This window comes from Histoplasma capsulatum, assembly GCF_000150115.1.
Source record: "Histoplasma capsulatum G186AR genomic scaffold supercont2.3, whole genome shotgun sequence".
In the NCBI taxonomy this organism is placed as follows: Eukaryota; Fungi; Ascomycota; class Eurotiomycetes; order Onygenales; family Ajellomycetaceae; genus Histoplasma; species Histoplasma capsulatum.
In genome coordinates, this window is record NW_025544803.1 from 459,210 (window position 1) to 474,248 (window position 15,039).

Here is a 15,039-nt window from a genome sequence, read left to right on the forward strand (position 1 = left end):
GACGAACGTGGGTTTGTAAAATCTGCTCAGGAGATTTACCAACAGCTGAAACACAAATCCCGGCGCACATAAGGAGTGAAAATCACCTCCTCGAACTTGGATAGGCTAGCATGGGGTGGGCCGGATGTCATGCTGTCTCGTTGCCAGGCAATACAGCAATAAACGAGCAGGAGTTCGGCTCTGCGTTTGTTTTATAGAATAAGTTATCGTAAACTCCTAGACCGATATGGCAAATCGTTCAGGTACCTTGCATTCGGATGTCGAATGGCCAGCGATAATAATGAAGTAATGGCGCGGAGTGGAATGAGGAAAGCTTTTGGTCGTATACTGAAGTACAGTGGTTCAAAGAGGAAATTTCGTATCATTGATTGGCTGTTGGTCCCGGCACAGTTTTCTCTCAGAGCTTGCTTACCGCCATCGCATTGGTATGTATTTCGGCGGGCTTTGTTATTTGGGAACGATACGCCATGTGCATAAGTATACGAATGTTCCATGTGTTCTCCATTCTTAAACTTATGTGACTTGTCGTAATGGACCCGGGAAGTCCTGAACTTGTAAACCCAAAACATCTCGCTTGCTTTTCGATGACAAACGACGGTCTTGCACTTCTAACTGCCAGAGTGTTATATTTGCTACTAAGACGCCGTCCGTAATGTATTTTTCGTAAAACTGTTAGGCTGATGAGATCTCGGTCAGGTATTGGGTAAGCGGTGACATACACAACTTTCCGAACCACGATCGACCTCATCCTTGTTGCAACCCATCCACCCCACTCCTTCGGCATCCTTCCTGTCGATTTGACGGCCCCAATCTTCCGTTTAGCGCTTACCCAGGGTTTATACAACGAAAAGGCGCAGGAGCACCCTTCTAGGAGCCAGATCCCTTCTAGGAGCCAGGTCAAGCCACCCTGCGATGCGTGGGTACGTAGCTACCCAGCATGGGAGTAACCAGGGAAGCTCATTCTCGCCCCATGTTTATCTAATGACTATCGATCTTCCAAACACCGATGTTAATCTCTTGGTATGACGCCTCCTCGGCTTCTAGAAGAGTTAAATAAAGTATGTTCTGTTCAAAAGCTCGTAGAAAGTACTGTACACCTACTCACTCCCGTAGCAAAACACCCACTATAGTCTTGTAACAGCAACTTCCGTTTCGCCACCACTCTTTTAGCGCTGACAACCTGCTGCCAGTCGCTTGAAAATGCCATAAAAAGGGCTGGCGGAGTCGGCGGAAGGAGTCATTGAATGGCGACCGTAGATAGTTTTCTTTATATGTTTTGACTAGCTCCCCAACAGCTGCGCATTACTCGTATTCTGCAAAGTTATAACGTGGCTCCACTTGTCTCGTCATCCAAAGGACAGGAAGCCAAAATGCAGGTCCGGTTGGGCTAATTCACAAATCCGTTTTCGGGGTTGAAGGGAAAAAGTTGGGATTTTTCAAACGTTCGCGATTGCGTTTCGCTATCTCCATGTTGCGCATACGGTCAATACGCATCTGGTAGAAATTCCTATGGCTCCATTAGTTATTTCGAACACGGTGTGAAGGAAAAGAAGAGAAAAAAAATGTTGAGGGTCCACTATGGAAAAGCATACTTGTGGAGTGAGAATATGCGGGGCCCTCCGTCTGTGCGTGTCTCGGCCGCGCTATCCTGGATAGATTTGATCTGCGCCACTCAGTAAATGTACGCACACAACATTCCCAGAGGCATGAAGCACGGCGTTCAAGCACGGAGTTCCCCCCTGTGAAACAACAGGACAAGAAACGCGTGGCACGAGCTCACTTTATCATCCTTCTCTTTTTCCGCCTTCTCATCCTCCCCTTCCCCTGCATCTTTCTTCTTATCCCTTTTATCATCGCCGTCTTTCACATCCTTGCTCTTTTGCTTCTTTCTTTTCATTTTCTCCTCATATTCTTGCTTCACTTTTTCGATTTCCTTGTCCATTTCCTCTTTTCTTTTCTTCGCCGCAATTTCCTCCTCGTCTATAATCGGCGAACAAAACCCACGGTCTTTTAGATGTATAGGGCAAACATAGAAAAAATCCTGTAAGTCCCGCACCGCCAAACCATGGCAAAGCAAAGTAAAGAATTTAGCAAAGCTCACCCAGTCAGTGCATAATAATTGGTGTTTTGCAATGCTCACCCGTTTGTCTGGAGTAACCAATACACTAGAAGATGGTTTGTAGCATATATCGCATGATCGTGCTGCTGTCTCGGCCACTTTACGATGGTGCCAAATGTTGGGGAGCGCCATGCCTGCCAGTGGTGGTTGTGAGGTTCTAAACACACTTTCCACGACAAGCGAACAAATAAAAATATGATATGCTGCGCGGACGATGTCGAGCACGATAATAATAACCACTCTACCATGAGACTAGACTCCCTGATGCAAAGCCCGTGACTGTCTTCTTTAGCTGTGACAATGGAAGTCGTGGAATTGGGAGAGGGTTTGATCCGCCAAACCATGTGACATCCCGAAAGTAAAGGTCGGGGGGCCGAGGGTGGATCCCGGCTAATCAGGTTACACGTCAACTGCCCCGACGCTAGTGAAGGTCACCTGACCTGGCCATAAGTTGAGCTTGAAGTCTCCCAGCTAATCTATAATTACGATCACCTACTACATACATACAATTTTTTTTTTCTTTAATAAAAAAAAAAAAAATAACACTATTTCAACGGATATGTATATAGCCACCTCCTGTCTGCAGAAAGCTCATAACCCTCACACGACCAAAACATAGCTGGGCTATTCAAAAACGAACCAACCATCTTCTTCTCCCTTGGGCACTAGTATTGAGCCAATATCCTGGCAACCACATATGTACATCCTACTCGTGCTACGGACGATTCCATGACTGGACGGGAGTTGCCGTAACTGCCCATAGTAGGACTACCCAACACGCAGGAGCCTCCGGAGACCGATGGATGATTCGGATGTATATTTCGCGATGACAACATCAACCGGATAAAGGAGACTCTCACTAAGATGCATTGAGAGAAAGTAAAAAAATTTATGTATAATTGGTTTTCTAACCCAAACCTAGTTCCTGAAAAGTAGAGACGTCTTGCTCACTCCGTCACGCCCTCTTGAATCCCATCTAATGAATCCTTCTCCATAATCCCTGACAGCAGGCTCTTATTCGTATTCTGCGCCCTCCTCTTCGCATCAACCCAGATCATAAAATCGCTATACGACTGTGGCATAACCTGCACATCCTTCTCGACCAGGAACGTATAATGGAACACCCCAGTAGGTTTCTTAGTCGTGTGCTCTGCATCGCGCACCTTCGAGTCAACGCGGACCTGGACTTTTGTGAATTTGCGCGTGCCGCCGCCACCGCCAACACTGTTGTCATTGCCATTGCCAGCAGCGCCGGAGTCCATGGAGGTGATTGGAGGATCAGTATATGACACCGTCGCTTTGAGGTACAAGACCGAGCCTACTGGGACGGGGTTGTCAAAGGTGCTAGGGTCGAGGGAGAGGAAAGTCGGTCTTGAATTTGAAAAGGATGCCGCACAGCAGAAGGCTAGTTCGAATGTTTGCTTCAGCAGGTAGCCGCCGAAGATCATGAAGTTGTGCCTGTTGCGGTACTGCGGTTGCATGATCTGGGCAGATTTGAGGATTGTTTCTTTCATGTGCATGAGGTTTTTAGGGCGGGCGAGAGGATTTTGCGGATCTGTTGGTGTGAGCAGTAAGTTAGATATTTGTTAAATTAGCGAACTTTGGAGAACGTGACTTGATTTCATTCTTTCTGTCCTTCGTATCGAGGACCTCCCACCAACAACCCATGAGGTGCTGTACATAATGTCGACACATACTTAGATAAGCCATCTCCTTCGTCCACATAGCATGGATAAGATCACTCTCCTCATCGTTCGGTGTCTGCTGAAGCAAACTCCTGGTCCTCAACTGCTTTTTGGCCTTGTAATTCTTCTCCCCAAGCTCGAAAAGCCTCCGTTCCTCATCCGTCTCCACAAGGAGTGGTGCAACGGCTACCGGCCTAGATTATATAAAGAAGGTAATAAACATAGAAATGAGTTAGTCCATAAAATCTGAAAATTGCTACAAGCATTGCACCCATACTACCTTAAATAATACACACGGCGAACGCAATGACTAACACGCTTGCACGCAGGCATATGGAGGAGAGAGTAGAGAGCAAAATATAAACCATTTCGTCCAACCCCGCTCCACAAATCCAAAAGTTCAAAAAAAGTGAGATAATTAAAAAGGAGAAATAGGAGGGAAAGGCCCCTCAGGGAAAAAAAAGAGAGAAAAGAAAAGAAAAGAAAAGAAAGATAAAGTCCACCTACATCTTGGTCACAGGATCCAACGAAACCATCGTAAACGCACATGTAATCAACACATCCTCCTCCTTAACCGGCTGCCCTTTCACCGGCGCCTTTGCAACCTGCAGCGAAATCTCCATGCTCGAGCGGCCAGTTGCATATGTGACCTGTCCGCTGAGTTCCAGGTCGCAGATCTCCTTGAGCGTGTGCTCGATGGTGATGCGGTCCACTGCGGCGGTGACAGTCATGACTGAGTCGCCTGTGTGGGCGTATGCGACAACGCCGGCTAGCGCATCTAGGTCCATGAGCAGGGAGCCTAGGCTGGTGGTTATTAGGTATATGTGATTAAAGGCTGTGCTGTGTAGTAGAATGTTCTTTTTCGGGCCGCGAGAGGAGAGAAGGGGGAGAGAAAACGACTTACCGGATATGCCCTGAGGCATTCAGATATGTATCTAATAACCATGGGTCTTGGGCAAGTGGAAGTATCTAAACCAGAGACCAAGAAAAGGGAAAGGAAGGAGTTAGATCTGCCCCAATAATCCTATCTCAAAAAAGAAAGAAAGAAAAGAAAAAGAAAAAAAAAATCCAACCCTCTCCAAATCGCACCCGTCGATCAGAAACACATCATCAAAATATGTTAACAGAGAGAGAGCACAAAACAAACCAAACCAAAACAAGATACTTACACCCCGAGAATAACTATCCCCCATCTTCCTCGGTTGCAAATCCACTTTCGGAAGAGACGCGCCCCCTCTCCTCTCCACTCCCGCATCCACCCCCGCCTCCGCCTCTGCCTTCTCCCTCTCCCTCTCTCTCTCCTTCTCCCTCTCCAACTCCAACGCCTCAACCCACGGCATCTTAACGCGGCGCTCAGTCCACACGGGCCGAAACGTATGACAAGCCGGCGTCAAATGCAACTGCCGTCTCTGCGCCATTCCGTGCCACGACGATGTTGTCGATGGCGCTTTGATGGCGTTTGCGGCGGCAGCAACACCCCTTGCTCTTGCTCCTGCTTGCGCGAATTGCAGTTGCGATTGCGCCTGGGTGCATTTGTGCCGCAAACGTGAAGGAGAAGGAGAGGGGGGAGAGGGAGAGGAAGAGAGAGAGGGAAGGGAAGAGGAAGCAGAAGCATAAGGAGTGGGAGTGGGAGCTGTGTAAAGGCGCAGCAGAAGGCCGCGACGGCAGTGGAAAGAAGTTGTTAACATGGTCCTTAATATATATATATATATATTTCCTCCCTTCTTTCCGCAATGACGCACCGTCCGCTGCTTTGCGCGGATGTGATTTATGAACGTGTGACGTGTGAATGAGTGAATCGACGAAATAGGTTGAAGATTGAAATCAACGAGCGCAAATGTAATGAGTTGGGATTTCTTCCCCGTTTCAATCGATACTCAGGCTAGTGCTGCTTGCTAGTCTTGACAGCAAAGCTAGTAGTAACGAGTAAGTAATGTACTAACATCCGGACCATATATGGATAGATAATACTACTACTGCTACTATTCAGACATTCCAGATCCTTATCCTCCGTCGTTCTTTTTGGCGCTTGGGCTGGGCGCATGTTTTAAGTTAACCCGCCCGCCAAGGAAATAATAGCCGCGTATCCGCGCTTAAGCAGGAAGCTTTCCCCGCAAGGAACAGGATGCTTGAAAGAGTACCTTAACTCTACCTTTATTGTCATTTTTTTTTAATTTTTTTAATAACTATACAAAGAAGCTACTTCCTTGCAATGCGAATTTTTGTTGAGCGGGGATTCACTTTGAGGATTTCCAGCGCATAGCATAGTAGTATGAATACTACTATATATATATATATGTATAAATACTGACCCTGGAACTGAATAAAATCAAAATAGCAAGAGGGATGAATTGATCGTGTTTTCACCCCCCAGTGAATCAGCGTTTTAAAAAACCAAGTAGGTTGTTGTAATAAGAATCACTGTTTGAGTAGTAGTAGTAGTTATTGAGTAGACATTATAACATACTGCAGAAGAACAGAGTATATACATACTAGTATATATATATATGTGTGTATGTTTTAACCTATGTACAGGACAAGTGTTTTTCATTGTCTTGGGGAAAATTAAAAATAAAAAAACACGAGAGACGATAATATGAGCCGGTGGTATCGGAAGAGAGGATAGCGAGACAACCAGTCAAACAGAAGCGACAAGAGGCACACAGGGTATGCAAATTTAAAATCAATCAAATCGCGGATATTAGTGTAAGGAATGTAACTGGGAGGCGGATAGATTGTTGATCTTCTAGTAAAGGAATTGGGAGAAGAAACACGTTGATACGAGCATAGTAGTGCTTTGCCAGGGGGGGGGGGGGAAACAAAAGGAGAAGGAGAGGAGGATACACGAAGTATTGACGATGTGGGGGGATGGATGGATACATGGCCGACGCTAATAGTTGATGAAGACGACTTTCTAGTAGAGGGAGAGTGCCTGGTTTCATTCCTCCTCTATCGTCTTCTTTCTTCCTTCCTTTTTCCTATATCAAGGAAAACAAGATAAAACAAGGCAGGATAGGACATAACGAAGAGAGACGGTGATGCATACTTTCGAGAGGAAGAAAAAGGAAGGAAAGAAGAGGGGAAATTTACCAAGGAGATAAAGTCGATGATAGCAAAAAGAGAAAACCAAGCAAAAACCACAACAATGGGACGACGGATGAAAGGCTCATGGCTTGTGCTCCATCTGATGAGCCGGGGGAGTTTGGAGAGGATCCGGCGGCTTTTGTTTTTGAATCGCTTGGGGGCCCGACAGGGGAAACTGGTGGAGAGTCTGAGGGTGTGGGGGGTTCTGTAGGGAATAAAATTTAGATGAGTATATGTATACTATAATATATAGATGTAGATGTAGATGTAGATATAGGGGAAAAAAGGGTTTCAACTGATCATGGACGTACGTTGAGTAGGTGAGGAAGAATCGGAACCATCTTCAGCCGCCCGCATCGCCAATCCAATCCGATCTTCATCGAAATCAAAGACAGCGTACACGTTCTTAAGAAACGTGGCGCCCAGCAGCCACTCATTGTCTTCGAATGGCTGGTGGCCGACGATCTTCGAGCGGCACATGCCGTCTGTGGTGGTGGTATCGCCGACGTAATCCTTTGGAGATATATTATACTTCACCCCGGAGACAACAAGTTCGATTTTCGTCGTTGTCGAACAGGGGAGATCCCAATTTGCTTCCCATGTGGTGCTCTTCACGGCTTTGGGGATTGCATCGTGGATGCGTTGCGCGTCGGCGAGGGGCATGAGGACGAAGGAGGTGCCTGTGTCAAAGATGCCATTTTTGCCTTGAAAATTCAACGGCTTGCCGCCGACGAACATATCATCCACGGGAATCTCCCAATGGTCGACAGCGGGGACAGTTTTGGTGTACGAAATATCGCCAGTAAATTTAGTCGGGTCGACGTTTCCGAAGACAATCTGGCCATCCTTGGCCCCATCCCGGTGCCGTTGTAGATTGACACCGACGATATTTTTCTCCAGCAATCCGGCCTTCTTTAGCTCTTGCATAACCGTCGGCACTTTGACTTTATACGCTGGTGCTCGGCCCAGACCCAGAATCCCGTCCATGGGATAATTCTTGAACTCGTCAGACATACTCAACACGGAGCCAAAACCAAGATGTGCCAGATCGAAACCACCAAAAGAAACGGAATCATTGACCAGGACCCCGGATACCGTCCCGGAGCCATATGAAACCGTGAAGGGGATATCCGAGACCGAAAGGGAATTGGAATCCTCGATGCCAAACGTGTTATGCATCTTGCAGGGTTGGAGGGTGCAATTGGAGCTGATCAGCCAGGTGTTGGATGCGCCAGTGTCCATCAGCATGAACATGGCCTGTCGCTCGGAACCAAAATACATCACTGAGAAGTAAGAGTAATCGAATCCGTCGGTATCGATGGGTAGACTCTGTGGCAGAGTCGTGGGATCCGCAGAGAAGACCTGGAAGACATTCCGTCGACGAGCCTATTTCGCACCAACACCAACATCAATTAAATTAATTCATGAAAGCGTTGATAAAAGGAAATAATAGTCCCAGACTCAAAAAAGCAATCAATCAATCAACAAAGAGTAAAAATTAAAAAACAAAAAAAACAGAAAATTAAGTACTGACATTTCCGCGAACCTTGATAATATCTAACTTGACGGGTTCCTTGGCATCCCTCTGAGGAGATACCTGGCCGCCCCGGCTCTTGCTTGGACTGTACGGGTAGAACCGTTCTTTCACTAACCCTCTGGACGAAGGCAGCCGCAGCAAGTTGTCACCACCACCATCAGCATCGGTATTGGCAACTGGGTTGTAAGGGAAGAAGGCCGAGACGACATCTATCGACAGCACCAGCAGTAGGAGCAACAGCGGCGGCAGATGCCATGACGAGGGCGAATGACGCATGATCCTTAAAGAAGGATCCGGAGCGGAGGGCTGGCCAGGGTGTTCATTTGCTCAATGCTAGTTGGCAAATCCGGTATCGAGTCGAGTCGAGTCGAGTAGAGATCGGTCGGGGCAAGGCGAAGTTAAAGGGCAGGTAGAGCCTTGTATCACGGAAGGGGGGACTGCGGCTTCGATGTGTGAAGTATTTATTCCGTAGTTAAACTGGTATTGAAATTGAAATTGAATTGGCAGAGGACATAAACATTGAAGGCAAGGGCAGTAACTATTAGGAATTAGGAGATGCAATGATTGGACGGCCAATTGATCGAGGGGAGGTGAGGCTGCCGCGGGGGAGATTCACAGCCCAAAGGCCCGAAAGCTACAAGAAAAGGGAGAAACACTATTAAAAGGAAGTAAGGAAGCGAAGGGGAAAAGAACACAGCAAGAACAAAGAAGACAGACAGACAAAGAAGAACCGAAATGGCAAAACGAAAGACAGGAATCTGGATGGAGCTGGCCCAGAGAATTGATGACGGAGGAGAACAGAGCAGAGCACGCTCGAGGACCAACTTCCAGCGTAGAACAGCAGCAGTGGAGCCGCTTCCAGACAGGGCTAGGGCCAAGCCAGGGCCAAGCCAGGGCCAAGGCCGGCGATGGGCCTCCCTGATAGGGGCACTCACGGCCGGGTTCTGATTGGCCAGGCATTTCGAGACTCTCCAGATCGCTGGCCAATCAGAGAGCACATATCCCGGACCAGGGTCCCGGGCCTGGCTGCTGGTTGGCCACACGCCCCACACGCGCTGCCAAGCACCTCCTGGGCTGTTCTGCAGAATTTCCGCTGTACAGCCGGTGCTTCCATGGCTTCCATGGCAGACATGGCTCGCAGAGTGGTGGTGGTTGGCACGGCACAATGGGCGGAGGGGTGGACGACCTGTTCACCCCAAATCGTTGTTGATATTCTCTACCTACGCTGTGTAGAGATAACCAGCCAGCTTCCCCTTTTCTACGCAGAGACCTGTGTTCCGTCCGGGGCCCACCCCTGAGATACCTTGGATGGACTCTTTCAACCCCCGGGAAACACTGCCAAACTACTCCGTGCACTGAGTAGTTACAGATTACTGCGCGCAGGGTCAAAATCTCACTCACTCCCTAACCATCAGATATCTTTCCTTTACGGTAATCCAATGCCCGGTACCGACAGAACCCTCCGGAATGTCCGAAAGCTTCCAAACCCTCGGACCGTCGCCACCAAGGGGGAAAAAAAATTAAATAAATCAAGAAAAAAAAAAAACCCCCGCACAAATGATCTGAAACGAAGTGTTCCAAACAGCGGATCCATACCGAGAAAAAAAAAGGAAAAACAAGAAAAACGAAACATAGAGTAAAGCCACCACCTACCTGCGTGACAGAATCCTAGCTAGATAGCTAAGTACCTCTCTACATCCCCTACCTCAATCAATCTCCATGAGGATACACCTTCCACACAAGGTAGGATATTTCCCAGCTTATGCGCCACCAGCACCAGTCTTACATTTTGTCATGCCTCTGGCCGATTTCTTTTTCAATGTTCCATGTATATGGATGCCGCCTGCTGCTAACCGTGAACTGAAAGCGCTCCATCGACTCCAGGCGGATGTGCGGGTACATTACAAAAAACCTGCTGAAATTCCCGTCAAACCAAAACCCATGAAGGGAAAAAAAAAAAAAAAAAAAAAAAAACCCCAATCGCCCCAAAAGGTTGGGCTTTTTTTCCCCTCTTTCTCCCGGAGTATGGCTTTTCCAGGCCGCGTGCGGCGTATTCAAAGCATCCATCCATGTCCACACGCGGTTTTGTTTCCTCTTTGGCAAGGTCTAATAATCCACTCCGTAGTTAAATCAATAAGGAAAACGATCGCAATTAACAGCTTAGTTGCCCCAGAATAACAGTAATTTTTGCTTTGCGCCAATGAAGGAAGAGTGCATCCGTTAATGTAGTGGTTGATTCAGGTGCCCATATATTCCTTTTAGAGAAATCTTTGATTTTTACGGTTCAGAGCAAAAATAACAAGTCGCGTTAGCGGCGTTATAACATGTGTGTGACGTGTTTCTACAAATCTTCCATGCAGCTATCTTAACCTAGCTCATCTCAAAACTTGCTATTGATGATGATATATCAATGATATCTAGCGATGATATCTAACTTCACTTCAGAAATGGAAAGTACATGTATGCAGCACCCATAAAGAAAGACATATCACCAATTTCACCGACAAATGGTGCAAGCTTTTTCAGTTGATCCTCAGTGAAGGATTGTCGGGGGAGCCCGACCGCGTAATCGGGTGGTGGCCGAGATATGTAATCGAAATTGTTTGAGACTGTTGAAGCTTCAGAGCTTGCAATGACGGTAAAGTTCGGGATAATTGTTCCACCAAGTGAAATGGAGCTATCCCAACTCTCATTCACACTTTCAACCGAGTGCTGGAATGAGATGCGGCCACTTCGAACGATGAAAAGATGGATGGATGCTCGGGTACGGCGTGCCCCCGTATCGGTTCAGAGGAACGGTGTTGAAGCGAAACTGTTGGACTACGAAGAATCTTGAATACAATTAGCTCCGTGTTATATATATGATCAAGACGACGATAAACATACCTCTGGGCCAACAGTTTGGACGACTCGAGGAGCACCAACATCAATGCTCGTTGTCCTCTTGACTTCGCCCACTGTGAACCCACCAGGTCTCGTTAAGTCCACACTCTCGCTTTCGTTTACGGTCATTTACCTGATGGATGATGGATTGGCCTCTCGCTGGAGGCGATGACGGGTTTGTCGATCCAGGCTGGAGGTGTGCATTTCTTCGGCAAGAACGTCGGGATCGCCTCACTGGTGGTTGTTAGCGAGAGTACGCTGGTAGGGGAAGAAACAACCCACCGTTGTTCTCAATCTGAAATGCAGATGGCTTGCCCCCCCACCGTTTACTGTACGCGAATTCATATTTATTGGAGGAGGTGTGTAGAATGGTGGGATTTCGTCCAGTTAGGCTGTATGGAACATGCGAATGGCTTCATTAAATTAGTTATCGTTTATTTGATAGTATCTTACTACTTGGATACCCGTGGTAATTCTAGAGCTAATAAATACATGCTGAAAGCCTCGACTTCGGAGGATTGCGCTGTTTGAACACTGATTTAATAATTAGTCACTCTTTTAAAGTAATAAGTTAACCCAAATAGTCAGATCCTGTAATGTGCTGTTATTCAGTGAAGTAAGTGTCTGGGAAAAAAAACTGTTTCTGTTTGTTAGCAACACAGGAACAATTTGCTTCATATCTTATACATGAGTGGGAATGATAAATCAACTTCATCTATTTAGTATCTCTGTATAATCTTAGAGTCTAGCTAGACTCTAGAGAAATCAGTATTCTAATAATAATAATAATATCAATTTTTATTTTCATATTCTCATTTCTTAGATATAAAGTATCATCTCAAAGTTGATTCATCTATTTTTGAACATAGGAATGATTTGCTATTTTACTTGATTTTAAAAAGAAATAAAGTGATCACTTTCAACAAGATACATCTATATTAATTGTTGATTTTTTGAATATAAAAATTATATATTTATATTCTTTTTCTCTTTAGCTACAATCTATTTCTAAGACAATTCATAAATCTCAAAGATGTGTGATAATTATGTAAGTGAGAGTCAAAGTTGATCAATTTGAAGAATCTATGAAAATCTCAAAAATCTCCACAGAAGGATGAACTGTTCCTTCTCAGATCCTCTGATGAGGATTGCTCGGAGCACATGATTTGTATAACTCATGCCGCTCTGCAACCGAGCAACAGAGGGTCCACCTTCGTATAACCACTAGTTATTGCAGATTCAAAATCCGAAGCGACGTGCTTGGTATCTCTCTCTCTGCATGGCAACGAGATAGATGGATGAAAAGAAAGACAGAAAGAAAGAAAGAAAGAAAGAAAGAAAGAAAATAAAATTATGCAGGTGCAGATGAAATGAACCAAGAGAAAGACACAGACAAAAGTGGTGTCTCCCCCACTTCTCTCACTCACATCATTAAATAAAATATAGCTATCATCCAACTTGCCTTCTCTCTCTTTCTTTTTTTCCCTCCCCCCTTTACACACATGCATCAACCCTACTTCCGCCCCTCAACCCCACCCCGCCTTTCCCTCTTCCCCACCACATCCTCCACAATCCCCTCCCAAAACTGCCTCGCAACCCCCTTAACCGTCCCATCCGCCATCGCCGCCTGCTCCGCCACAGCAGCCCCCTCCCGCGCCCGCCTCACCGTCTCCGTCAGCTCAAACGGATCGAACTCCACAGTTTGGTTATCGACGACCTCGCTCATGGCGCTTGCTCCACCACCACCACCGGCAGCGCCGCCGCTAGCGCCGCCAGCAGCAATGCCCATAATACGGCTACCGCTACTCGACGATGGGGCGTCGTAGTCGCCGGAGACGGTGTAGATTTGGGGTTTCATGGGGCCCGGGGTGGTGCCGGTGCTGTTTGTGAGCTGGTAGTGGGCGTAGGCGTCTGGCGGGGTGGGCATTGGGGTGCCGGCGATGGCGGAGGGGGAGGGGAAGGCGTCCATGTCCTGGGGCATGTAGACGAAGTCGACGGTTGAGGAGTCGTTGACGGATTTTTGGGCGCGGGAGGTGTTGAAGGTGCGGGATGAGCTGATGATGGTTGTTAGTGGTTTTATTTTTATTTTATTTTATTTTATTTTATTTTATTTTATTTTATTTTATTTTATTTTATTTTATTTTATTTTTGTTGGCGTTCATTGCTTTTCATTCTTGTTTGATATTCTGTGGTAGATGGAAATAACGAGGGATAAATAAATGGTGTGGGTGGGGGAAGGGGAGGGGAGGGGAACATACCTCCCTGTCCCCAGAAGGTGGTTATCGATCTTCCTCATCGCAATGCTAAATGCGCGAGATTGGAGAATGTCATGGTTTGCCAGGCGATCCACGAGCTATATAAATCCGATATTGAAGAGGATAATATTTTGTCAGCCACATTTCTTGCCACCGAGCCATGGAACAGATAAATAAGATATAACGACTGTAAAGAAGAAGAAGAAGAAGAAGAATTAAAAACGGGAGAGAATACCTCCGCCTTACTCCCCGCACTCCTAAGGTTCCTTCTCTCGCATTCCGCGCGTAGATCCCCCAGGCCGCGGGAGCGGTAGATGGCGGCTACGTCGGGTCCGCGAGCGGGCTGGGCGGAGAATGCACCAGTGATGTGTAGCGAGCGGCGGAAGGGCGCCACGGAGGCGAAGGCCGAAGAGGGGAGTGGTGTATGTTGCTGGGCAGCTAGGAGACGAAGAGCGCGTAAGGAAGTTGAGCGGGGGGCGGCCATTGTGGGTTTTTCTTCCTTTCCTTTTTGTTTGGTCAATGGATTTTCCCTTTTTTTTTTTTTTTTTTTTTTTTACCCTCCTTGGCTAAGGATTTTGGGCGGTATGTGCTCCGTCGATGGTTGGGATATCAGGGAACGGGTAAGTTTGGGGGGGCTTTGCTTTAAATACGGCACCAGACAAGGGGACAATTGGATGGTTGAGGCGTTGGGGAGCGACGAGGGATCCAGACCTGGCTTTGGAGTCGGTGAAGGGCTGACTACTACTGGAGGCACTGAGGGAGGCTCCACAGCGGCGGTGGGGCGACTATTGCTTTCCCCGGACTCCGTGGCCTATCAGCATCCACGCTGGGGAGAGCTTTGGCAGCTAACGCTCCTGACGACGATGTTGACACTCGACACTTCTCAGTAACTACGATGCAAGCACAGTAACCGCCGGAAAAAGAAAAAAAACTTGTACCAAGCATCCTGTCTGGAGAATGTATCTGCCACAATTGTGGCCTATAATGAGATACCTCGTGGATTGGATAATGTTTGAATGATCTTACTTTGTACTGTTCCATTTTTTCCATATCTTTCAACTTCTTTGCCCAGCGACAATCTCCTTGTATGAAATTCTCCTGTCTGGAAGACAGATATTCATCCTCAATGCCCCTTCGATTTGATATAAAACTAATAACTAGATGATACGGTGGATTGAAGAGCAAACAATGGCGGATTCCCCAACCGTGTGAGAACACAGGCAAGCAAGCTGATATATCTCATCATCTCTGAGGAAGCAGATCTGACAGACAGACAGATAGTACTTGGAATTATTATTTCCAATATTAGTTTATTGATAACTAATGCCACCCTTGAGAAGATATTTCAACTGCGACGCAGTACACCACCCTGCGCACTCGCCTTTTCAGGCATTCAACCACGCCTCGATTTTTGGACCCGATCCCCGAAAAGAAAAGAAAGAAAGAAAGGAAGAAAGAAAGAAAAAGGGGAAAATA

General features: G+C 46.8%; 6 protein-coding genes across 6 annotated transcripts; 1 reads left to right on the forward strand and 5 right to left on the reverse strand.

Moving 5' to 3' along the window:
* Positions 1-1,165: 1,165 nt before the first annotated feature.
* HCBG_02329 (uncharacterized protein) lies at positions 1,166-2,323 on the reverse strand (the record flags this gene model as incomplete). The annotated part of the gene is made up of 4 exons (XM_045429378.1): positions 1,166-1,507; positions 1,593-1,663; positions 1,781-2,041; positions 2,141-2,323. The coding sequence occupies 3 exons, from the start codon at positions 1,940-1,942 to the stop codon at positions 1,393-1,395; spliced, it is 348 nt and encodes a 115-aa protein (XP_045289273.1).
* A 743-nt stretch (positions 2,324-3,066) lies between these two features.
* Positions 3,067-5,419, reverse strand: HCBG_02330 (mitochondrial Acyl-CoA Thioesterase; the record flags this gene model as incomplete). The annotated part of the gene is made up of 6 exons (XM_045429379.1): positions 3,067-3,674; positions 3,817-3,998; positions 4,312-4,608; positions 4,709-4,773; positions 4,974-5,327; positions 5,351-5,419. The coding sequence occupies 6 exons, from the start codon at positions 5,417-5,419 to the stop codon at positions 3,067-3,069; spliced, it is 1,575 nt and encodes a 524-aa protein (XP_045289274.1).
* Positions 5,420-6,890: 1,471 nt separating this feature from the next.
* On the reverse strand, positions 6,891-8,701 carry HCBG_02331 (aspartyl protease; the record flags this gene model as incomplete). The annotated part of the gene is made up of 3 exons (XM_045429380.1): positions 6,891-7,093; positions 7,200-8,274; positions 8,423-8,701. 3 exons carry the CDS (start codon positions 8,699-8,701, stop codon positions 6,891-6,893), a joined length of 1,557 nt encoding a protein of 518 aa, XP_045289275.1.
* Positions 8,702-9,160: 459 nt separating this feature from the next.
* Positions 9,161-9,635, forward strand: HCBG_02332 (uncharacterized protein; the record flags this gene model as incomplete). The annotated part of the gene is made up of 2 exons (XM_045429381.1): positions 9,161-9,366; positions 9,401-9,635. The coding sequence occupies 2 exons, from the start codon at positions 9,161-9,163 to the stop codon at positions 9,633-9,635; spliced, it is 441 nt and encodes a 146-aa protein (XP_045289276.1).
* Positions 9,636-10,861: 1,226 nt separating this feature from the next.
* HCBG_02333 (uncharacterized protein) lies at positions 10,862-11,512 on the reverse strand (the record flags this gene model as incomplete). Its single annotated transcript, XM_045429382.1, has 3 exons — positions 10,862-11,137; positions 11,312-11,420; positions 11,442-11,512. 3 exons carry the CDS (start codon positions 11,510-11,512, stop codon positions 10,862-10,864), a joined length of 456 nt encoding a protein of 151 aa, XP_045289277.1.
* Positions 11,513-12,821: 1,309 nt separating this feature from the next.
* HCBG_02334 (uncharacterized protein) lies at positions 12,822-14,091 on the reverse strand (the record flags this gene model as incomplete). The annotated part of the gene is made up of 3 exons (XM_045429383.1): positions 12,822-13,362; positions 13,567-13,661; positions 13,799-14,091. 3 exons carry the CDS (start codon positions 14,045-14,047, stop codon positions 12,822-12,824), a joined length of 885 nt encoding a protein of 294 aa, XP_045289278.1.
* Between the last annotated feature and the right edge of the window lie 948 nt (positions 14,092-15,039).